Source organism: Ovis canadensis, chromosome 16 (assembly GCF_042477335.2).
Source record: "Ovis canadensis isolate MfBH-ARS-UI-01 breed Bighorn chromosome 16, ARS-UI_OviCan_v2, whole genome shotgun sequence".
In the NCBI taxonomy this organism is placed as follows: domain Eukaryota; kingdom Metazoa; phylum Chordata; class Mammalia; order Artiodactyla; family Bovidae; genus Ovis; species Ovis canadensis.
Window position 1 is genome coordinate 66,039,665 of NC_091260.1, and position 24,442 is coordinate 66,064,106.

The following is a 24,442-nucleotide window of genomic DNA, read 5'->3' on the forward strand; positions in this document are numbered from 1 at the left end:
CCATGGATGGAGGAGCCGCGTAGGCTGCAGTCCATGGGGTCACGAAGAGTTGGACAGGACTGAGCAACTTCACTTTCACTTTTCACTTTCATGCATTGGAGAAGGAAATGGCAACCCACTCCAGTCTTCTTGCCTGGAGAATCCCAGGGACAGGGGAGCCTGGTGGGCTGCCGTCTATGGGGTCACACAGAGTCGGACACGACTGAAGCGATTTAGCAGCAGCAGCAGCAGCAGCACCTCTGGAGTTAATTCTTACTGGTGATTTTAAATGTTTATCGTTGACAACTGAGGCTGTGCTGCATTTAAGTGTTCTCCCAGATATGTCTGCTGCAATGCAAGAGAACTCAGGTTTGACCCCTCGGAGGGGAAGATCCCCTGGAGAAGGGAATAGCAACCCACTCCAGTATTCTTGCCTGGAGAAGTCCATGGACAGAGGAACCTGGCAGACTAGAGTTTATGGGGTCGCAAAGAGTTGGACATGACTGAGAGGCTAACACTTTTTCAGTTCTCCCAGATCTCAGGTTGCACATAACCATAACACTCTGACAGATATTTTTTCTGCTTTTTTGCAGTTGTTCAAAATTTTTATACATGGCTTCAGACTTTTTCCTTAGTAATTTTATCTGATCTCTCATATGAGCCTGTGTTAAATTTTTATAAAATGTAAGTAATAATCAATGTTTCCCCAATCCCAAACATTTAAGTTATGAAGATAGACTATTGTTTCAAAATGTAGTTATTTTATTGAGATAAACATATTAAAAGTTGTTGGACTAATGTAGAATTTCATGCTATCATGTATGATTTATATCTCTTAAAAGGGCTTCCCAGATGATGCTAGTGGGAAAGAACCCACCTGCTAATGCTGGAGACACATAAAAGACTTGGGTTTGATCCCTGGGTTGGGAAGATCCCCTAGGGGAGAACATGGCAACCCACTCCAGTATTCTTGCCTGAAGAATCCCGTGGACAGAGAAATGTGGCAGGCTACAATCCATGGGGTCACAAAGAGTTGGACGTAACTGAAGCAGCTTAGCACAGCGCGCACATGCCTCTTAAATCCATGTCTGGTACAAAGGATTCAGTAATAACTAGCCATGATGAGGAGGAGGGGGGTTATTATGTTTATTACATTGACCCTTAATTTCTATTGACATGTAATTATGATTTTGATGTTTTCAAGCTTATTCTGCATGTTTTTCTTTTTTTTCAAATCTAAATATTTTATTGTATAGTTATACCCTGAATTGTGCTTTTTTCACTGTATACTTTTAACTTGAGGACATCTATAAAATTAGTATATTACATAAATCCTGAAAAAAATTCCACTAACTATAAGCTATTTAAATATTGTTTATACAAAGTATTTAAAAGGGGAAAGGGGCAAAAGCTTATTTATAAAACAGAAGTTGGATGTAGACTTATCGATTACCAGGGGATACAGGGGAGTGGGGTACATTGGAAGATTGACACTATGCATAAAACAGATGGAGTAGGAAGTGGCAACCCACTCCAGTGTTCTTGCCTGGAGAATCCCATGGACAGAGGAGCCTGGCAGGCTACAGTCCATGGGTTTCCAAAGAGTTGGACATGACTGAAACAGTTTAGCATACATAAAACATGTAACTAAAAAACTGCTGTATGGCACAGGGAACTGGACTCAATACTGTGTCATGGTCTATATGACAAAAGAACAAGTGGATATATGTATGCTGCTGCTGCTGCATTGCTTCGGTCGTGTCCGGCTCTGTGTGACCCCATAGACAGCAGCCCACTAGGCTCCCCAGTCCCTGGGATTCTCCAGGCAAGAACACTGGAGTGGGTTGCCATTTCCTTCTCCAGGATATATGTTTAAGTCATTCATTCTGCTATATACCTGAAACTAATACAATATTGTAAATCAACTATACTGCAATAAAAATATAAGAAAGTATTAAAGGAAGGCCAGTACCATAGAAACAGCATGTCCTTAAATAAAAAGATGAATGTTTAACATACATTTTTTTTCACTGATAAGCTAAAGGTCCATTTCAAGATGCTTCTTTCGTTAGTATGGTTAATTTGTTTTATTAGTAAGCAAAGTCCTATAAAGGATGGCATCATCTAGTCCTTAGACTCAGATTCATCTTCATCTTGACTAATCTGGAAGTAACGAAGCTCCTAAGTCTCCTTGTCAGATGCAACCACAGGAAGCCAATCACGGAGATTGTTCTTCTTAAGGTATTTCTTGGTAAAGTACTTCAAATACCTTTTAGAGAACTGTTTCTCAGAAACGACTATGATTTTATTCTTGAAGTGTTCAATGTGAACGACATTCCTAAGATTTCCAGTCTTTCCATTCACTTTAACCTTCTCCCGCAGAAACTGTTCAACATTTCCAGAATAAAAAATTCCATCTTCTACTGGATGAGTAAACTCCAAATTAAACTTCCAGGTTGACTTTTTAGGCTTCTTGTCTTTCTTTTGCGCCATTTTGAAGGCTTGCTGCGTGATTAGAGCCTTTTTTTTTTAAGTTGACTTTTTCTTGTAATTTGGCGTTACCTGGAATTTGATGAGTATGTTTCATAGACTTAATTGCAAGTTAGGAAAAACAATAGGTACAATGAGACTTAAATGTGTGTACTTTGAGAAGACACGTGTTTATATACTTTCTCAGGTTACTGTTGAAGTATTGATAGCATCTGTGATATGTCTATCACCTGATATATTCAAAACAACGTGGAACAATACTAAAGCTTTAGTGAAATAAGATAGATTTGCTCACATTATGTGTGGATGTGAAAAATCATTAATATAGCTAATTCAGAAATTAAAATTCAGGAATTAAATATTTAGGCAATTACTTTTATTAAATGAATAAACATTTTGACAGCTTATCCATTAAAGTAGCTTGTTCGGTTCTTTTATATTTGAGGTGAGGAAACTGAGGCTTCAGTGGATTAAGTTACTTGTCTGAGTTTACGTGATTTATGAGGGACAGAGTCAGGTCACAGAGTCAGGTCTCCAATCAGGAAATTTTTAAGCAAAATCCAGTTCTTTTTTCTACAACAAGCTTCTTCTTTATTGTGTTTATTATTCTGAGGGTGTGTGCGTGTGTGTGTGTGTGTGTGAATGATGGCGGTGGCAGTGATTAATGAATATTACATAGTTTTTGTAAAGCTATTGAACCTAACACAAAACTTTAATTTAGACACCAACATAGTCAAAATCTTTGCTAAATTTTTCTTTTTAATGTATTTCTAGTTCTTTTCCAAATACTGAACAGCCCTATCCACCAACTTCCCATTGATTTCAAATATCAGAAAAATGGTCCTATTGTTTTAGTATTAAAATACACATTGTTATAAGGTCTTATTATTCCTGTTTTCAGTCTGCACAGCTCTTCTGGATTGTTGGTAAGAGATATTATCAATGGAATTTTAGAAGCAGCAAGCTAACATAAATTCTGTATAAGTATATGCAGTAATCTCATGGTTAAGATTATACTAGAAAGGCAATGTAAAAAGTAAAAAAAAAAAAATTTATAGTTTCAGGACATAATTTATTTCAAGTGAGGATATCTGGAAAGTTTACTTTCCATAAACTACTCTCAGATGTCTGTGTCTGAGAACTTTGATGATAAGAACTTAGCAATGTAGATACTTATCCTCTGAGTCCTCAGATGGGACGACTGAAGTAAAAAGATCAAATATAGCCCAATAGAAGTGAGTCTCAATATGCAATTTCACACAATATGCACTTTCAAATTAGTTACTTGTAATATTGTTTTCTTCTCCATTTCTACCAAGAAGCTGACTTGGGATTCATTTATATTCAGTAAACAAAATGAAATCTCTTTCTGTCACTGCTCCTAGCCTCAAAGACTAGAGGAATGCAGCAGAGATTAATGGTCATGATTAACTCCCTACAGGTTGTGGTTTCATGCCCCAGTGATTATTCTGTCATTATTCTGCATGAGATGCAGCTAGAGCCACATATGCTTTCAGCCACAAAGCCAGACAAGACCAAAAGGTCAAGCTACTTAGTAGCTTGATATTGCCTCATTCTGGCATGTATACTCCTTGCAAAAAACCATTCAGATTATATAATTACCGTATTAACATGGATATATTAGGTTATGTGGTAGGGTCTATTGTGAAGTATAATAGATTAAAATTAAGGAAAGAACCATTTCCTTTATGGCATCCAGTTGTTTAGTGTATTCACAGGATGAATATGCTAGACAAGTGGCTTTGATCAATTTAATAAGGAGCTTTTTTTCTAATTTATTTATCTTTTATTGAAAAATAATTGCTTTACACAATTTTGCTGTTTTCTGTCAAACCTCAACATGAATCAGCCATAGGTGTACACATATCTCCTCCCTTTTGAAACTCCCTCCCATCTCCCTCCCCATTCCAGACCTCTAGGTTGGTACAGAGTCCCTGTGTGAGTTTCCTGTGCCATGCACTAGATTCCCATTGGCTATCTAATTTAATCAGGAGTAGTTTTGAAACAAGCTCTCACCCCCACACCTCATCTCATTCTCAATCATTCTATTTTGTGAATTGCAGATTTTGAATTTCTGCCTAGTTCTTACATTCCCACTTATTCTATATTTTAGGAAAATGGTACCTTAAGTCTGTCAGTGTCTCTGCTCTTCTCTCTGTTGGCAAGTCAAGCCATAACTTTGAGTTTATCATTCAAAAGAGGAGGTGCTTTTCCTATTACAAAATAGAATGACCCTCAAATTAAATCCTCTAAAATGCAAAGATAAGATTAATTTCTGTGCTCCATTGGGACATAAAATTTTAAAATAAGCCTGCTCCTAAACTTTTCCAAATTCCCCAAATGGATTTTCACTAAATATTTCATATTTTTCACAGGTATGGAATATGGGGATTAGGGTAGCACAACTCTAAATTGCTATAGTCAAATGCTGCTAGATTTTGATGCCACAGAAGAGTAAATAGTATTTCACAAAACTAGGAACTTTAAGCAAATTTTCTTATATGCTTTTATTCCTCAAAAATTTGTTTTTTCCTCAGAAGTTTTCCCATACATTGAAAAGAATATATGGCATTGGTTTCATTTTACCTGTTGGCTCTGGTGCTAGTTTAATTCTAGATGATTAGTACTCGAATTGCAAGGCATTTGATTCTTCCTGACTTACAGCTCTAGTATCCTTTACCCCCGAAGAACTTAACCATCCTTGTTGCATCAGTGAGTTTTCTGTTTCTTTCAGTTTCCCTTTATAGTATGTTTTATAAAATAATAATGTATAGGGACACATATGTCAAGTGTCTTAAAATGTGTCAAAGTACTGCTAATCTATATAAAATAGTATTAGTTTCACTATATGTAGCATTTAATAATTTCAAAATTAAGTAACTAATACATTTCAGTCCTTTCCAAAATTAAAAGATTCAGTTTTTGAAGGGGTGCTAACATTGTTATGAGAATGAATAATATATTTATGAAAATAATATCTCTGTTCCATTATTATATACATGTCTGTTAAACTGAATATAAATCAAACATTTTTGGAAGTAAATAATGTAAATATTATTTAACTCTCTATTAGTTTATTCCCAATTGCATATTAATAAAGAGAAATGGAAACTAAGACTTAGGATGACTGAATGATGCATGGGAATCATTACTTCTTATCCAAAGGGGGAAGTACTGCTCATAGCTTAAGTGAAAAGTCACACCGAGAAATTTCAGAATTGGAATACTTGGAGTTGACTTCCTGTATAATTTCTAAGCTATTCAAATTATTTCTAAATATTATGATCTTTTATAAATATAGTCCAAAGGATCATTCCATAGAGTTTGCAGTTCAACCTAGGATAGGGTAAATCATGGGAAAAATCTTTGCATCTACTACCTGATCTCCGAAATGGAGCTACTATGTGCTGATTAAAAAGATAGAAAGCAAACATTGACTGTATAATGGAACATTTTTCAGTGTTCATATTTGCTTTAAGGGCTTGATTACATATTTATCTATGGATATTATTACAATTTTAGTTAAATATTTGCTATTAGCTTTCCAGTAGAATATGTGTGTATGCATCAATACCTACACACACATGCCTTTAGAAACACTCCAAAACAAATCTTAAAAATACAGCTTAAAAAAGGCATTCAAAATGTTAGGATATTAAAGAAAACTTTAACATCTGATAATGAATTGGGTACCAGACAATTACTAGATTCTTGTGGAATTCTTTAGTGATTAAGTGAGGTAAGGAAGTATTCTTTCAGTTCTATTTTAAACTTCTGTTGGAGAGAAATTGTTATTAGAATGGGCAGACTGTTTAATTTTATTCCATGTTTAATTACCCACTCTTCTCTGACCAAGAAGAAGAGTAAATTTCAGGGTGTGGGTAAACTGACCAAATTTCAAGTATGGTAAATTTCATGCAACTTCTTCCTTTGTCTACACCATTCATTTATTCCCAAAATAAGTTTTAATTTATTAGACATTCATTGGAGATTCAGTAGTTGGTTATATCTGTAGCATTCATATTCATGAGTGAGACAGTGTGTGGCTGGATCTGTGGGGGAAAATGGAGTGTTAAAGCCATAGGGGTGGTAGTGTGTACAGGTCAAGGGTACAATATCTGTAGGCTAGTGGGTGAGTCATGAGCTAAATGATCTGCAGGAAACTAAATATTCTAATGCATTGTGTTAGGTGGTGAGATGGAAAATGAAACATCACTTCATTGTGTTCTCTTTTAAAAATTTGCAGCTATAACATAAAATACATGGGTGAAAAAATTAGGCACCTTTGAGCAAAATTATCCCCCGACCAGTGATACTGAAGAAGCTAATGTTGAACGGTTCTATGAAGACCTACAAGACATTTTAGAACTAACACCCAAAAAGGATGTCCTTTCCATTATACGGGACTGGAATGCAAAAGTAAGGAGTCAATAAATACCTGGAGTAACAGGCAGATTTGGCCTTAGAGTACACAATAAAGCAGGACGAAGGCTAATAGAATTTTGCCAAGAGAACACACTGGTCATAGCAAACACACTCTTCCAACAACATAAGAGAAGATTCTACATATGGACATCACCAGATAGTCAATACCAAAATCAGGTTGATTATCTTTGCAGCCAAAGATGGAGAAGCTCTATACCGTCAGCAAAAACAAGACCAGGAGCTTACTGTGTCTCAGATCATTGAACTCCTTATTTCCCAGTTCAGACTTAAATTGAAGAAAGTAGAGAAAAACTCTAGACCATTCAGGTATGACCTAAACAAATCTCTTATGATCATACAGTGGAAGTGATTCAAGTGTTAGATCTGATAGACAGCGTGCCTGAATAACTATGGAGGGAGGCTTGTGACATTGTACAGGAGGCAGGGATGAAGACCATACCCAAGAAGAACAAATGCAAAAAAGGCAAAATGGCTGTCTGAGGAGGCCTTAAAAATAGCTGTGAAAAGACAGGAAGATAAAAGTAAAGGAGAAAAGGAACGATATACCCATTTGAATGCAGAATTCCAAAGAACAGCAAGGAGAGATAAGAAAGCCTTCCTCAGCGATCAATGCAAAGAAATGGAGGAAAACAACAGAATGGGAAAGACTAGAGATCTCTTCAAGAAAATTAGAGATACCCCGATGATGTGATCACTAATCTAGAGCCAAACATCTTGGAAAGTGAAGTCAAGCGGGCCTTAGAAAGCATCACTACGAACAAAGCTACTGGAGGTGAAGGAATTCCAGTTGAGCTGTTTCAAATCCTGAAAGATGATGCTGTGAAAGTGCTACACTCAATATGCCAGAAAATTTGGAAAAGTCAGCAGTGGTCACAGGACTGGAAAAGGTCAGTTTTCATTCCAATTCCAAAGAAAGGCAATGCCAAAGAATGCTCAAACTACTGCACAATTGCACTCATCTCACATGCTAGTAAAGTAATGCTCAAAATTCTCCAAGCCAGGCTTCAGCAATATGTGAACCGTGAACTCACTGATGTTCAAGGTGGTTTTAGAAAAGCCAGAGGAACCAGAGATCAAATTGCCAACATCCGCTGAATCATGGCAAAAGCAAGAGAGTTCCAGAAAAACATCTATTTCTGCTTTCTTGACTATGCCAAAGCCTTTGACTGTGTGGATCACAAAACACTGTGGAAAATTCTGAAAGAGATGGGAATACCAGACCACCTGACCTGACCCTTGAGAAATCTGTATGCATGTCAGGAAGCAACAGTTAGAACTGGACATGGAACAACAGACTGGTTCCAAATAGGAAAAGGAGTACATCAAGGCTGTATATTGTCACCCTGCTTATTTAACTTCTATGCAGGGTACATCATGAGAAACGCTGGACTGGAAGAAACACAAGCTGGAATCAAGATTGCCAGGAGAAATATCAATAACCTCAGATATGCAGATGACACCACCCTTATGACAGAAAGTGAAGAGGAACTAAAAAGCCTCTTGATGAAAGTGAAGGAGGAGAGCAAAAATGTTGGCCTATAGCTCAACATTCAGAAAACGAAGATCATGGCATCCGGTCCCATTACTTCATGGGAAATAGATGGGGAAACAGTGGAAACGGTGTCAGACTTTATTTTTCTGGGCTCCAAAATCACTGCAGATGGTTACTGCAGCCATGAAATTAAAAGACGCTTACTCGTTGGAAGAAAAGTTATGACCAACCTAGACAGTATATTTAACAGCAGAGACATTGCTTTGACGACTAAGGTCCGTCTAGTCAAGGCTATGGTTTTTCCAGTGGTCATGTATGGATGTGAGAGTTGGACTGTGAAGAAGGCTGAGTGCTGAAGAATTGATGCTTTTGACCTGTGGTATTGGGGAAGACTCTTGAGAGTCCCTTGGACTGCAAGGAGATCCAATCAGTCCTTCCTGAAGGAGATCAGTCCTGGGATTTCTTTGGAAGGAAAGATGGTAAAGCTGAAACTCCAGTACTTTGGCCACCTCGTGAGAAGCATTGACTCATTGGAAAGGACTCTGATGCTGGGAGGGATTGGAGGCAGGACGACCAAGGATGAGATGGCTGGATGGCATTACGGACTCAATGGACGTGAGTCTGAGTGAACTCCGGGAGATGATGATGCACAGGGAGGTCTGGTATGCTGCGATTCATGGGGTCGCAAATAGTCAGACACGACTGAGCAACTCTACTGAACTGAACTGAGGGAACATTTCATGCAAAGATGAGCCCAATAAAGGACAGAAATGGTAGGGACCTAACAGAAGCAGAACATTTTAAGAAGAGGTGGCAAGAATACACAGAAGAACTGTACAAAAAAGGTCTTCATTACCCAGATAATCACGATGGTGTGATCACTCACCTAGAGTCAGACATCCTGAAATGTGAAGTCAAGTGGGCCTTAGGAAGCATCACTATGAACAAAGCTAGTGGAGGTGATGGAATTCCAGTTAAGCTATTTCAAATTCTGAAAGATGATGCTGTGAAGGTGCTACACTCAACATGCCAGCAAATTTGGAAAACTCAGCAGTGGCCACAGGACTGGAAAAGGTCAGTTTTCATTCCAATCGCAAAGAAAGGCAATGCCAAAGAATGCTCAAACTACCACACAATTGCACTCAAATCACCCGCTAGTAAAGTAACGCTCAAATTTCTCCTAGGAAAACTTCAACAGTATGTGAACCATGAACTTCCAGGTGTTCAAGCTGTATTTCTAAAAGGCAGAGGAGCCACAAATCAAATTGCCAACATCTGTTGGATCATCAAAAAAGCAAGAGAGTTCCAGAAAAATATCTACCTCTGCTTTAATGACTACGCCAAATCCTTTGAATGTGTGGACCAAAAAACTCTGGAAAATTCTTCAAGGGATGAGATTATCAGACCATCTGACCTGCCTCTTGAGAAATCTGTATGAAGTTCACGAAGCAACTGTTCGAACTGGACATGGAGCAACAGACTGCTTCCAAATCAGGAAAGGAGTATGTCAAGGCTGTATATTGTGAGCCTGATTATTTAACTTATATGCAGAGTACATCATGAGAAACCCTGGGCTGGATAAAGCACAAGCTGGAATCAAGATTTCTGGGAGAAATATCAGTAACCTCAGATATGCAGATAATACCACCCTTGTGGCAGAAAACAAAGAAGTACTAAAGAGCCTCTTGATGAAAGTAAAAGAGGAGAGTGAAGAAGTTTGCTTAAAACTCAACATTCAGAAAATTAAGATCATGGCATCTGTCCCATCACTTCATGGCACATAGATGTGGAAACAATGGAAACAGTGGCTGAGTTTATTTTCTTGGGCTCCAAAATCACTGCAGATGGTGACTGTACCCTTTAAATTAAAAGACTCATGCACACTCGTGGTGGATTCATGTCAATGTATGGCAAAACCAATACAGTATTGTAAAGTAAAATAAAGTAAAAATAAATAAATAAATAAAAGACTCTTGCTCCTTTGAAGAAAAGTTATGACCAACCTATACAGCAGAGACATTACTTTGCCAACAAAGATCTGTCTAGTCAAAACTATGGTTTTTCCAGTAATCGTGTATGAACGTAAGTCTTGTACTATAAAGAAAGCTGAGTGCCAAAGAATGGATGCTTTTGAACTGTGATGTTGGAGAAAACTCTTGAGAGTCCCTTGGATGGCAAGGAGATCCAACCAGTCCATCCTAAAGATTATCAATCCTGAATATTCATAGGAAGGACTGATGCTGAAGCTGAAACTCCAGTATTTGGCCACCTGATGCAAAGAACTGACTCATTTGAAAGAATAAGACCCTGATGCTGGGAAAGATTGAGGGCAGGAGGAGAACGTGATACAGAGGATGAGATGGTTGGATGACCTCACCTTCTCAATGGACATGAGTTTCAGTAAACTCTAGGAGTTGGTGATGGACAGGGAGGCCTGGTGTGCTGCAGTCCATGGGGTCGCAAAGAGTCAGACATGACCTAGCAACTGAACTGAGCAAAATTATACATAAAAAGTGTCGATATTATACATATTTCAGTGCCATTCTACCAATACAATATTGTAAAGTAATTAACCTAGATAAATTTATATTAAAAAACTGTCAATACTGTATTTCCCGTGGACTGCAAGGAGATCCAACCAATCCATTCTGAAGGAGATCAGCCCTGGGATTTCTTTGGAAGGAATGATGCTAAAGCTGAAACTCCAGTACTTTGGCCACCTCATGAGAAGAGTTGACTCATTAGAAAAGACTCTGATGCTGGGAGGGATTGGGGCCAGGAGGAGAAGGGGACGACAGAGGATGAGATGGCTGGATGGCATCACTGACTTGATGGACGTTAGTCTGAGTGAACTCCGGGAGTTGGTGATGGACAAGGAGGCCTGGCGTGCTGCAATTCATGGGGTCGCAAAGAGTTGGACATGACTGAGCAACTGAACTGAACTGAACTGAATACTATATCTACTATAAGATTATGTAAGAGAAAGAGAAATTCATGAGATGGTCTAAATGCTGGTGGACATCAGGTTCTGAGAGAGACCTGTGGCAAAGAAAAAGAGGCTGTTAGCAAGCCCACCCTCCCAACGTGGAGGGGCACTGTTGAGAAAACAAAGGTTAAGAGTTTTCACCAATTCAGAGGCTGTTACTTGAAGATTTAGAACACCCAAAGCTCCAACTGGCTTTTTTTATGCAGAAGAAAGATTTTCATCATTGTGCCCCTCCACACCAATACCTTCTCTAGCCCTAACAGTCAAAATTACCATATTCATTTGAAGTCAAATGAAAGTGGGGCCACTAGTGTTTCCTGAACAGTTAAATTCTAACAACCGAAGTGTCTCTCTTACCACTTTGGATGTTCTGCCCTGTCAACTTCCTCTCACTAGAAAGTCATCTCTGAAGCACCATAGACATGATAGTAACTTGTTAAGTCCTAGGCTAGCTGAGTTCTACAGGCTCCTCTTGGAACTCTGTTTATGACCATTTCCTGTCCACTGATAAGCCCTTTGTGGCACTGGTACTTATTCCCAGGTGCCAATCATGTCTATGCTCTCAGAAGCATTAGGAAGGTTTATTCTTGCCAAAACACTTTTCTTGCCGTTTTCTTTTAGCTCTCACCTCATTGTTATTCACTGAATTCTGAACTCTTTGGGAAAAATAAGCAATATGTTCATTAACTATTGAGTAAGTGGATAGAAGGATTTTGCTGGCAAAAGTGAAATATAAGGGAAAGTGGAGAATTGGCAGTATGGGGTTATTTCTGAGAGTGATTCCATTGCCAACAGTTTTAGCTATTTTTGTAGTGATGTAAAAGAAAATTAGGAATTTGCAAATATTTTAGATTTAAAAATATAATTTAACCTTTATTTTTTTTCCTGGTGGTTAGATTTACTTTTCCTTTTTGGATATTTAAGAAAAGTTGGTAATGGTAAATGCAGGAACAGTGTAATGTTCTAAAAGCTGTTGAAGTTTTATTGTGTCTTTTAATGAAAAGGAAGTCACATATAAGAAACAGATGGCCATTCAAAGGAATTCAGATTTATATTATTTTATTGAATTATAAAATTATTGAAGAAAATAAGTTTAGATAGAATTCATGGTATCTGCCCAAAAAAACCCACAATTGATTCTTTATTAAAAAAGTTTTTTTTTTCCTGCATATAAATTGCTCTTTTATTAAATCAATGTGCTTTTATTTGCAAATGTAGTAGCATGTTGAACAGATTTCATACTAACCCTAAGACAAATCTGTACAGATGCCTTTATGAACAAATTCTTTTATTATTATTATTATCATTTTTTTTTTTACTTTACAATATTGTATCGGTTTTCCATACTTCAACATGAATCAGCCACGGCTGTTAAACAAAGCAACAGGATTTATGAAGGGGCCTCAGCTATATGAAGATACATAAGACTTACACAGATTTTTCAAATTTTAGAGGCTAATTTCCTTGCCTATTTGTTTAGCTCTAATTCTCTTCCACTAAAGTAGTAGTTTATGAACTTGGGTATATATTAGTATTGTGTAGGAAGTTCTTGTTTATTCACATTATTTATTTGGATTAGATTAGGTATAAGTAATTCTTTAAGGTTTGCAGGTGGTTCCAAGATACAAGCAGGGTTGAAAAACACTGTGGTAGGAGTGAGGAAGTCTCTCTTTGTGAATGGTACAGATACAGACAAAATCAGTTCTATATAATAAATTAGTGATTATACTTATTCCTTTTATAACGCATAATACCTGTTACTATCCCTCCATGATTCAGTGTTAGAAAAGCAAAAATTAGTGCTGATTTATGTCCTTCTTCAAGATTATGATATCTGTCAATCCAGAAACCATCTACAAAATTACCTGTGACCATTTTGATACTTGGGTTGGGAAGATTTCCTTGAAGAAGGAAATGGCAACCCATTCCAGTATCCTTGCCTGGAGAATCTCATGGACAGAGGAGCCTGGTTGGGCTACAGTCCACGGGGTTGCAAAGAGTCAGACACGACTGAGTGACTTCACTTTCCTTTCTTTCACATTTTGATACAGGATAAGTTTGTTTTATTTGAGATATACCATTTTAACCTATGAAAGGATAATGGTTCTTCTGAAATAGCATTCATTACAAAAATCATTTTATTAATGAAAATGTTTCACGAAAAGAGAAACCTGAGTGCTAGGAATTAGGTACTAGGAAACCTCAAGCTCACTATATATATACATATATATATATATGTATATATATATATAAAATATCTGTCAGTTCAGTCGCTCAGTTGTGTCCGACTCTTTGTGACCCCATGAATCGCAGCACGCCAGGTCTTCCTGTCCATCACCAACTCCCAGAGTTTACCCAAACTCATGTCCATTGAGTTGGTGATGCCATCCAGCCATCTCATCCTCTGTCGTCCCCTTCTTGTCCTGCCCCCAATCCTTCTCAGCATCAGGGTCCTTTCCAATGAGTCAACTCTTCACATCAGGTGGCCAAAGTAGTGGAGTTTCAGCTTTAGCATCAGTCCTTCCAAAGAACACCCAGGACTGATCTCCTTTATGATGGACTGGTTGGATCTCCTTACAGTCCAAGGGACTCTCAAGAGTCTTCTCCAATACCACAGTTCAAAAGCATCAATTCTTCGGCACTCAGCTTTCTGCACAGTCCAACTCTCACATCCATACATGACCACAGGAAAAACCTTGACTAGACGGATCTTTGTTGGCAAAGTAATGTCTCTGCTTTTTAATATGCTATCTAGGTTGGCCATAACTTTCCTTCCAAGGAGTAAGCGTCTTTTAATTTCATGGCTACAAACATCATCTGCAGTGATTTGGGAGCCCCAGAAAATAAAGTCTGACACTGTTTCCACTGTTTCCCCATCTATTTCGCATCAAGTGATGGGACCAGATGCCGTAATCTCTTGTTTTCTAAATGTTGAGCTTTAAGCCAACTTTTTCACTCTCCTCTTTCACTTTCATCAAGAGGCTTTTTAGTTCCTCTTCACTTTCTGCCATAGGAGTGGTGTCATCTGTATATCTGAAGTTATTGATATTTCTCCCAGCAATCTTGATTCCAGCTTGTGCTTGTTCCAGCCCAGCATTTCTCATGATGTACTCTGCATATAAGTTAAATTATATATATATATATATATATATATATTTCTTTTCTTGAAAGTGCTTCAGTTACAAAGGACTTTCCAAATGACATGGTTTAAAACCTAAACATCAATGTGCAAATCCATTTTTTGAGCAAACATTTTCTTTATTCAAAACTGTGAGGTGTTTTTATTTTTCTCACTAATATTGCAGATCTTTAATATACTAAACATTAACATTATCATCACTTATTTTTATGAAAATAGCAAAATGGCATTCAAACTGGAAGCTATTTTTGCCTAAGCATCTTTTTTCCCCTCTAAACCCAAACTGCTCCCCAATTCTTTAGATTTTATAATCAACTATAAAAGTCAGACTAATAGAAATTACATTCCCCAGTTAATCCACTGGGTTTTTAGATTATTAAAAATACTGTGTAAAATTGCTGTGGGAAAGAAATTCTTTAATCAGCATATCTTGAAGAATATATATTTTTCTCATAAATATTAACTGCTACAAAAATTTGCCCTCATGTGGTAAAAAATTAAAACTAGAAGAGTAGACAAAATATATGAAATTATTTTAGACATTGCACAATAAGCACAACAGAACTGTGATCCCTGAGCAAAGGGAAATAATGAGGTGAGGTGTTTTCCAGAATACAGCATAAGGAGTTGAAAAGCAAAGTACACCCCAATCATCTGACTGAGCTGAGGAGACAGACGCTAGAATTTGGAGAAGTAAAAATGGCTAAAAATGATGGAGCAGCCTTCTGAAGCGAGACAGTGCACAGAGACCGCCAAAAATATGCACTTTGTTCTGAGAGGAAATGACTGAAGATTAAAGAAAGAATCATTAGAAATAAGTAGACAAAATATTCCCTAGAGCTGGGAATAGTTTATAATCCCTATAGTTTAGAAGAGAGACCTCGGTTACATGGGGCATTGGGGAAACTCCTCAGGAGGACTTTGTGTGGTAGGCAGACTCTCTCCCTCCTGGAGAAATGTGATCTTCACACCCTAATCCTTTGTATAGGTTGTGTTACATGGCAGAAGGACATTACAAGTGAAACCTACATTATAGACCTTAAAATAGAGGAAACTTCCCCGATGACTGAGCAAGTGAAAAATCTGATTGCAATGCAGGAGATACAAGTTCAGTCTCTGGGTTGGGAAGATTCTCTGGAATAGGAAATGGCAACACATTACAGTATTCTTGCCTGAAAAATCTCATGGACAGAGTCATAGAGTCAGACACAACTGAGCCGCTGAACAGACAGAGATACATATAATAGATTCATTGAGAGGACTTTTAACAGACATTTAATTATTATATAGTGAAATATACAATTAATTAATTAAGAAAATGACATTAGCCTAACCTTAAAATAGAGAGGTTATCCTGGATTATCTAGTTGCACCAGATGTAATCCCTTGTTCATAAAAATGGAAAAGGAGGGTAGAACAATCAGTCAAAGAAATGTGGCAGCAGAGGGAAAAAGCAGGAGAGATAGGAAGCATGTGTTGCTTTGACTTATTCTTGTTGGCCTTGAAGATGAAGCCAGAGGTTCATGCAAGAGTCCAGGAATGAAGGTAGTTTCCAAAAGCTGAAAACTATTCTCAAGTGGCAGGAAGCAAGTAAATCATAATTGTAGTCCTACAACCTTAAGGAACTGAATTCTGCCAATAAAATGAATGAACAAGAAATAGTTTCTCTCTGGTATGTTTCTGTCGGCATTTAATAATATCTCCAAGTGGCTCTTATTTGAAGATTATTGTCTTGATCCATGCATTTTGACAGTATATTTTAAGCAATTTTGCCCCCAACTGAAAAACATGCAGTAAGAAAGTGCTGTAGTTATCAGGAAGTTCCGTGTCCAAGGTAAGCAAGCCATAATCAGAACAAAGCGCAAATCTTAAAACTAAAAGTCACACACAAAAGATTAGTATATATCTATGGTAAACTGATGCAGAGAACTCAGAAGTTAGCCATCAAGGGTTGCTACTGCTATGTCACTTCAGTCGTGTCCGACTCTGTGCGGCCCCATAGATGGAAGCCCACCAGGCTCCCCCATCCCTGGGATTCTCCAGGCAAGAACACTGGAGTGGGTTGCCATTTCCTTCTCCAATGCATGAAAGTGAAAAGTGAAAGTGAAGTCACTCAGTCATGTCTGACTCTTAGCGACCCCATGGACTGCAGCCTACCTGGCTGCTCCGTCCAAGGGATATTCTAGGAAGAGTACTGGAGTGGGGTGCCATTGCCTTCTCTGCATCAAGGGTTATGATATGCTAACTAATTTACAGATCATATTTTATTATTATAGTTATAGAAGTCAAAGAGAAGATAGTACATTGTGCAATAATTAAAAACCTATAGGATATGTAAAAGGATTTTAAAAATCTGGGCTACTTAGCTTCATAAAGAAAGAGTAATGGTTAATTTTAATAAAACTCAACGATTAGGCCTCATTTCTTCCCCTTTATTTCTCATTCATCTCTTTCTTTCTTCCCTTCTTTTTTTTTCTATTTAAAAAATGTGAGAATTTATTCTATATGGTGGATGAAGAAATTTCTTACAGTAATGGTGGTGAAGGTGGGTGAAAGAAGTACAAAGAGTATAAAATTCAATTAAGGACAAATATGTTCAGAACAAAGTCACCATGAGTGAAAAATTTAGTTTTCAGTTATGAAGAAAACTGGATTTTAGAAAAATAGACAAAGGAAAAAAATCACTTTTTTTCTACTCAAAAATGGTTTAAGCGTTGCCTCTATGAAAACTGATAAGTTCAATTGTATGTTGTCTGTCTTGCACCTCTACTTTGGTGTATAGATAAACATACTCATTTCATTTTTAAAATATGTATTATTTGATTATTAACATTTGTGATTCATTTATAGTCTGACAGAGAATACTGTACATATATTTAGACTTTGTTTCAATGTTGCGTGTTTCTAAGTTCCTCCTACCCATTTGATTTATAAATCTGAAATCAGGAAATTTTATGCTACATATTTATTTAAATAATATTAAGGTTCAGCATAATTAAAATCTTAAATAAGTCAAAGCCCTTATTTCTTTTTGCATGCCTACTGCTTGCCCTGTATAAGCAGCCTGGTTTTCAGATATAGTGAGATTTTTTTTTCTCTCCTTTGAGGAGTATATTCATTTGCTAGTGCTTCCGTTATCCACAAACCAGGGTGCTAAAACAACAGAAATGTGTTGTCTCACAGTTCTGGAGGATATGCGTTCAAGACCAAAAGTTGGCAGAGCTGGCCCTTTCTGAGGCTGTGCAGAAATCTATCCCATACCTCTCATATCGCTTTCAGTGAGTCGCTGGCAGTGTTCAGAGTCTCTGGCTTGCAGAAACATCATAATGATCCTTGCCTTCTTCTTCACATGGATTTCCCCATGTTTGCAACTCTACTTCCAAATGTTCACTTTTTAGGAATACATTAGTCATGTTGGATCAGGACCCAAACTAATTACCTCATTTTAACTTGATTATCTCTGTAAGTTGTTCATTGTTCAGTCACGAAGTTGTGTCCGACTCTTTGTGACCCCATGGACTGCAGCACCCCAGTCTCCCCTGCCCTCCACTATTTCCCAAAGTTTGCTCAAACTCATGTCCATTGAGTTGGTGATGCTATGTAACCATCTCATCCTCTGCCCCCTCCCTTTTCCTGTTGACTTTAATCTTTCCCAGTGTCAGAGTCTTTTCCAGTGAGTCAGCTCCAGGAGATAGTGGAGGACAGAGGAGCCTGGCATGCTTCAACTTAGTGACTGCACAACAAGGGTCTGGCTCTGATGAACATCCGGCCTATCCGCTTATGGCTCATTTAGCAGCCTTTCTGAAAAAGGCATGTCACTCCTTCTCTGATGACACAGTTAAAGACCTAAAACCACAGAGTACTGGTCTGGTTATACTCCATCATTAGTTTTGTTGCTTCTCATATTGCTACCTTCAAATTCCCAACAGGAAATTGGTTTCAGGACCATATCAACCCTCAGAGCATCTTTCATCATCTAAGGGACATGGCTGCCTTCTCCCAAGGCAAAGGCTTAGAGGAGAATCACTGAGCTCTAAAGACTTTACTGTCTTCTCTTCCTCTTTGTTTCTCCTTCTCATCACTTCCAGAACTTCCTCATTGCTTAAAACAGTAGGGCCCTGCTGATTAACAAGAGCTCTGGGTTTCTCATGCATAAACATACAGACTTGAGACCTCTAGGCTTGGTTGTTGATAGCCCAACAAGTGACACAGGAACCTGGAAAATCCTTTTTCTCTCAATGGAACTTGTTTCTCACAGCTAGTATCTTGCTGTCAAATCTTACTTTTCATGTCAAAGTTGAATTTTACCAGCTTTTAAGTTTCCTCATTATAAATAATATAAAACTTTTATTGAAGTATAGTTAATGTATAATATTATATGCTACAAGTGTACAATATAATGATTCACATTATTTAAAGTTATACTCAATTTATGGGGCTTCTCTTTTAGCTCAGCTGGCAAAGAATCTGCCTGCAATGCAGGAGACCCCAGTTCGACTCCTGGGTCAGGCAGTTCTCCTGGAGAAGGGATAGGCTACCTACACCAGTATTCCTGGGCTTCGCTGCTGGCTAAGATGGTGAAGAACTTGCCTGCAATCAGGAGGTGTAAGAGACACTGGTTCAATCCCTGGGTCAGGAATATCCCCTGGAGGAGGGGATGGCAACCCACTCCAGTATTCTTTCCTGGAGAATTCTCATGGACAGAGAAGGCTGATGGGCTACAGTCCATGGAGTCATAAGGAGTTGGACATGACTGAGTGACCAAGCACAGCACAGCATACTCCATTTGTAATTATAATAAAATATTGAGATTTCCCTGAACAGAGGAACCTGGCAGGCTACAATCCATGTGGTAGCAAAGAGTCAGACATGACTGAGCCATTAACACACAGAGACACTGTCTATATTCCTGTGTTATGCAATATATCCTTACAGCTTATGCAGTCTAATAGTTCGTACCTCTTAATCTTCTACTAATATACTGCCCCCTCCCCCTTTCTTCTCCCCACTAATTTGTTCTCTATATCTGTCAATCTTCTTTTCTGTTATGCTTACTAGCCTGTTACATTTTTTAGATTCCACATATAAATGATCTCATTCAGTATTTGTCTTTATCTGATTTATTTCACTTAGTATAATGCCTTACAAGCCCATCCATGTTGCTGCAAATGGCAAAATTTCATTATTTTTATGGCTGTCTACCATTCCATTGTATAAATATACAGTAAGTCCCCTACTTATAAATAAATTTCATTATGAAAGCATTTCCATTAAGTCCAGTTTGTTCATTAAGTCCAACAAATTTAGCCTAAGTACCCAACAAACACAATTGGCTGTATAGTTCTGTACTATGATAGGTTTGTAATCCTCTTCACACAAATAATATGTACATAAAAAGGGAACACAAAATAAAATGCATTTGATATTATACTACAGTACCTTAAAAGGTACAGTAGTGCATTACAACAGCTGCCATGCAGGGGCTGGCATACACATTTGCACCTTTGAAAATGTGTAATTTAAAGGGTTGTATGTAGGGGATTTACTGTGTATCATATCTTCTTTATCCATTCCTCTCCTGATGGACACTTATGTTTCCATATCTTGGTGACAGTAAATAATGCTGCTATCAGCATTGGGGTGCATGTTTCTTTTCAAATTAGTATTTTTGTTTTGGGGGGTATATACCCAGTAGTGGAGAAGGCAATGGCATCCCACTCCAGTGCTCTTGCCTGAAAAATCCCATGGACGGTGGAGCCTGGTAGGCTGCAGTCTATGGGGTCGCTAAGAGTTGGACACGACTGAGTGACTTTACTTTCACTTTTCACTTTCATTCATTGGAGAAGGAAATGGAAACCCAGTCCAGTGTTCTTGCCTGGAGAATCCCAGGGATGGGGGAGCCTGGTGGGCTTCCATCTATGGGGCTGCACAGAGTCAGACACGACTGAAACAACTTAGCAGCATACCCTGTAGTAGAATTGCTGGGTCAAATTATATGACTGCTGCTGCTGCTGCTGCTGCTGCTGCTGCTGCTGCTGTGTCACTTCAGTTAAGTGGTTAATATGTCAACATTTATAAATAATCAATACAACTCAACATTGATAAAATCAAGTAACTGTTAAAAAATGGGAAGAAGAACTGAATAGTCATTTTGTCAAAGAGGAAATGTGAATGGCCATTAGGCACATGGAAAGATATTCAACATCCTTCATCATCAGGGGAATGCAAATCAAAACTACAATGAAATATCACCTCACACCAGTCAGAATGGCTGTCATCTTAAAGAACACAGATAATGAATGTTGGTGAGGATATGGAGAAAAGGGAAACTTCGTACATTGGCATGTCACTCAGAATATAGATTGGTGCAGCCACTGTTATAAACAGTAAGAAAGTTTCTTAGGAAACCAAAAATGAATTTTACCAGATTATTATTCTTAGAAGTGCTTCTCTAAAATGCCAAAGTCACCACTCATCTCTCTAGCCATCTAAATCAAAGAGGGATAGTTCTGTGCTGTATAAGAATCAAAAGAAAAGCAAATTCATTTGTATTTTTCCACACATTCACAGATAATACTATATATACACAGTTAAAACTTAGCAAAATATGTGACATCCAAAAATATAATCTTATAAAATTCTGGCTCACTGAAGAGATTAATAAAAGCCACATCTTTAAAGTCAGTCTAACTAGTTACAAAAACACAGAATATCAAATCATTAACTTTATATTATGTTCAGCTGATCATATGTTGAACTAAAGAAGTGTCAAATAACCACTAGGCAGTCACTTCTTCCCACTTTCACAACAAGAACATTAGCACCATGTCAGCATTCTTTTGAGAAATCGAGGTTTACAGAGGAAGGAATTAAAGGCCAGTTCTAGAGTAATCAGTGTGCGCGTGCGCGCGCGCGCACACACACACACACACACACACACACACACAACCCACAACGCATATTACATAGCCGAAATTAGGTACAGGCAGGGGATTATGGATATTTAGTGTTTATTATCATAGTGGTCCTTCTTTTCTTTATAAAATCAGTTTTGAGATTCCAAGGTTTATAAATGAAGCTTTCAGTCTTCATCTACAGAAATCATTTATGCAAGCATTCATTAGCACCTGTGCTCAATTGCTAGATAACAATTTACTTTTGAAAAGTTTGAAAAATTATATAATATTCAGGTAGTATGAAAAGATGACAAAGTAGAGAAACATGATAAAAAGAATAATGACTAAAGCTTTAGGCCATTCCAGGCTTGGTCACTTAACTGTCTTTTGGAATGTGATATTTAATTTAGAGTCTTCTCTGCATTTCTTCCTCTGTTCAATGGACAAATGTGTATTTAACCTGAGGGACTTTGTTAATATTAACTGTAAAATATGTGAGACTTGTAGCACACATTCCCTCAGCATTGGCATTTAACATATGAGATCACATATTGCTATTAATGAACTTTCTAAAAAACAAATACATAAAACTGATATGTAAAATTTTGAAAGCATAAGGATATTCAGTTGCCTAGCTGTGAAAATTGATAGCCACTGAAGTAATTTTAAATAGTTATTTCAAGTGTGATTTTTTTAAATCCAGGTGAAAGTATAATCTTTATTTGAGAAATGCTAATTGAATTTTTTTAATATAGAAAAATGCTTTTAGTAAAGAAAGGACTACTACTCAACATTCCAAAGTACAATTTAAAATTGAGGATGTACGCCAATTTCTTCAGAGTCACTGCTCCTCATCTGCATTACTCAATCCGTCTCTTAATCCTCCTAGCCAATTTATTAGCTACTTCATGAATCAAACACCTTTTAACTTTCTCTTTGTTTTACACATCTTATCCAGCCTCATATTTTGCTTTTAATTTAAAAACTAGGTCAGTGAAATGGCTTATTTTGATCTGTCTGAAAAGAAAAGAAAAATATTCTTCAGTTCACCACTTTACTCTATAAAAAAGTAAAAAAGAAAAAAAAAAAGAAAATATTGGATTTAATCCCTGTCATTTGCATGAACTGAATCTGTGGTGGGAAAGAAAGATATTAATGCTTCTACTGAACATTGTTTTTATCTTAAAAACTTGGAGAAATTAGTACTGAATTTGTTGAGATTACTATTAGTGCCCTTCTTGCTTCTGTAGTTCCCATGGTTACACCTTCTGGTTAGTACACCAGGATTCTAGAAAAGGACAGGATTCCACAAACAATGGTTTGCGGAACTCCCCCAACCTCGTTCATTACTTTGCAATATCTTGGGTGGTATAAAGCTGTATATTCTGTGATATGTGGTTTTATGATGACTTTGTTAAGATTGATGAAGCTAATGTAAATGTTATAAAATTAATAGCAACTTCTAAATATTCTTGCAAGGAAATTTTAAAGATATACTAAGGCAAGTAAAAAAAGTAAAAATGGAATTTTCTCCTTGTTTTACTACCCTTTTTATCAGCTACATTATCATACTTAAAAAAAAATCTCACAAAGACCAGTCCCATATGTATATACACACACCTATACATACACCTCCAGTAGCATAGTGGGCACGTGCCGACCTGGTGAGTTCATCTTTCAGCGTCATATATTTTTGTCTTTTCATACTGTTCATGAGATTTTCAAGGTAAGAATGCTGAAGTGGTTTGTCTTTCCCTTCTCTAGTGGACCACGTTTTGTCAGAACTCTTCACCATGATCCTTCCATCTTGGGTGGCCCTACATGGCATGGCTCATAGGTTCATTGAGTTAGACAAGGCAGTGGTCCATGTGATTAGTTTTCTGTAATTGTGCTTTTCATTCTGTCTGCTCTCTGAGGGATAAGGACAAGAGGCTTGTGGAAGCTTCCTGATGGGAGGGACTGGCTGTGAGGAAAACTGGGTCTTGCTCTGGTGGGCAAGGCCATACTCAGTACATTTTTAATCCAGTTTTCTGCTGATGGGGTCACTGCTCCTTTCTCCTGGGTCCTGGTGTGCCTAAGGTTTTCTTGTGCCCTCCAAGAGTCTGTTTCCCTAGTCCTGTGGAAGTTCTGTAATTATATACCACTGGCCATCCTACTGAAAAACTGAATGCAAGTCAAGAAGCAACAGTTAGAACCAGACATGGAACGAAGGACTGGTTCCAAATCGGGAAAGGGATATGCTGAGGCGGTATAATGTCAACCTACTTATTATATGCAGTGTACATCATGTGACATGCTGGGCTGGATGAATCACAAGCTGGAATCAAGATTACCTGGATAAATGTCAATAACCTCAGATATGCAGATGACACCACCCTTTTGGCAGAAAATGAAGAGGAACTAAAGAGCCTCTTGATGAAAGTGAAAGAGGAGAGTGAAAAAGCTGGCTTAAAACTCAGCATTCAAACAACTAAGATCATGGCATCCAGTCCCATTGTTTCATGGCAAATAGATGGGGAAACCATGGAAACTGTGAGAGACTTTATTTTCTTGGGCTCTAAAATCACTGTAGATGGTGATTGCAGTCATGAAAGTAAAAGATGCTTGCTCCTTGGAAGAAAAGCAATGACAAATTTAGACAGTGTATTTAGAGCATTACTTTGCTGACAAGGGTCCATATAGTCAAAGCTATAGTGTTTTCAAAAGTTATGTGTGGATGTGAGAGTGGTATCATAAAGAAAGGTGAGTGCTGAAGAACTGATGCTTTTGAACTGTGGTGTTGGAGAAGTCTCTTGACAGTCCTTTGAACTGCAAGGAGATCAAACCAGTCAATCCTAAAGGAAAAATATCCTGAATATACATTGGAGGGACTGATGCTGAAGCTGAAGCTCAAATACTTTGGCCACCTGAGGCAAAGAGCTGACTTATTAGAAAAGACCATGATGCTGGGAAGGATTGAAGGCAGGAGGAAAAGGGGAAAACAGAGGATGAGA

General features: G+C 37.7%; 2 protein-coding genes across 2 annotated transcripts in view; one reads left to right on the forward strand and one right to left on the reverse strand.

Annotated features, from left to right (window-relative positions):
- CDH18 (cadherin 18) overlaps window positions 1-24,442 on the forward strand; it is a 1,279,339-nt gene that overhangs the window by 43,155 nt on the left and 1,211,742 nt on the right. The gene's annotated exons all lie outside the window — the stretch shown is intronic.
- On the reverse strand, window positions 2,102-2,472 carry LOC138421777 (ribosomal protein eL22-like). The gene has a single exon (XM_069556139.1). It carries the CDS (start codon window positions 2,470-2,472, stop codon window positions 2,161-2,163), a length of 312 nt encoding a protein of 103 aa, XP_069412240.1. The 3' UTR covers window positions 2,102-2,160.

Excerpts from the sequence above, each read along its gene's own strand:
- LOC138421777 (XM_069556139.1), bottom strand. The coding sequence starts at position 2,472 with ATGGCGCAAAAGAAAGACAAGAAGCCTAAAAAGTCAACCTGGAAGTTT.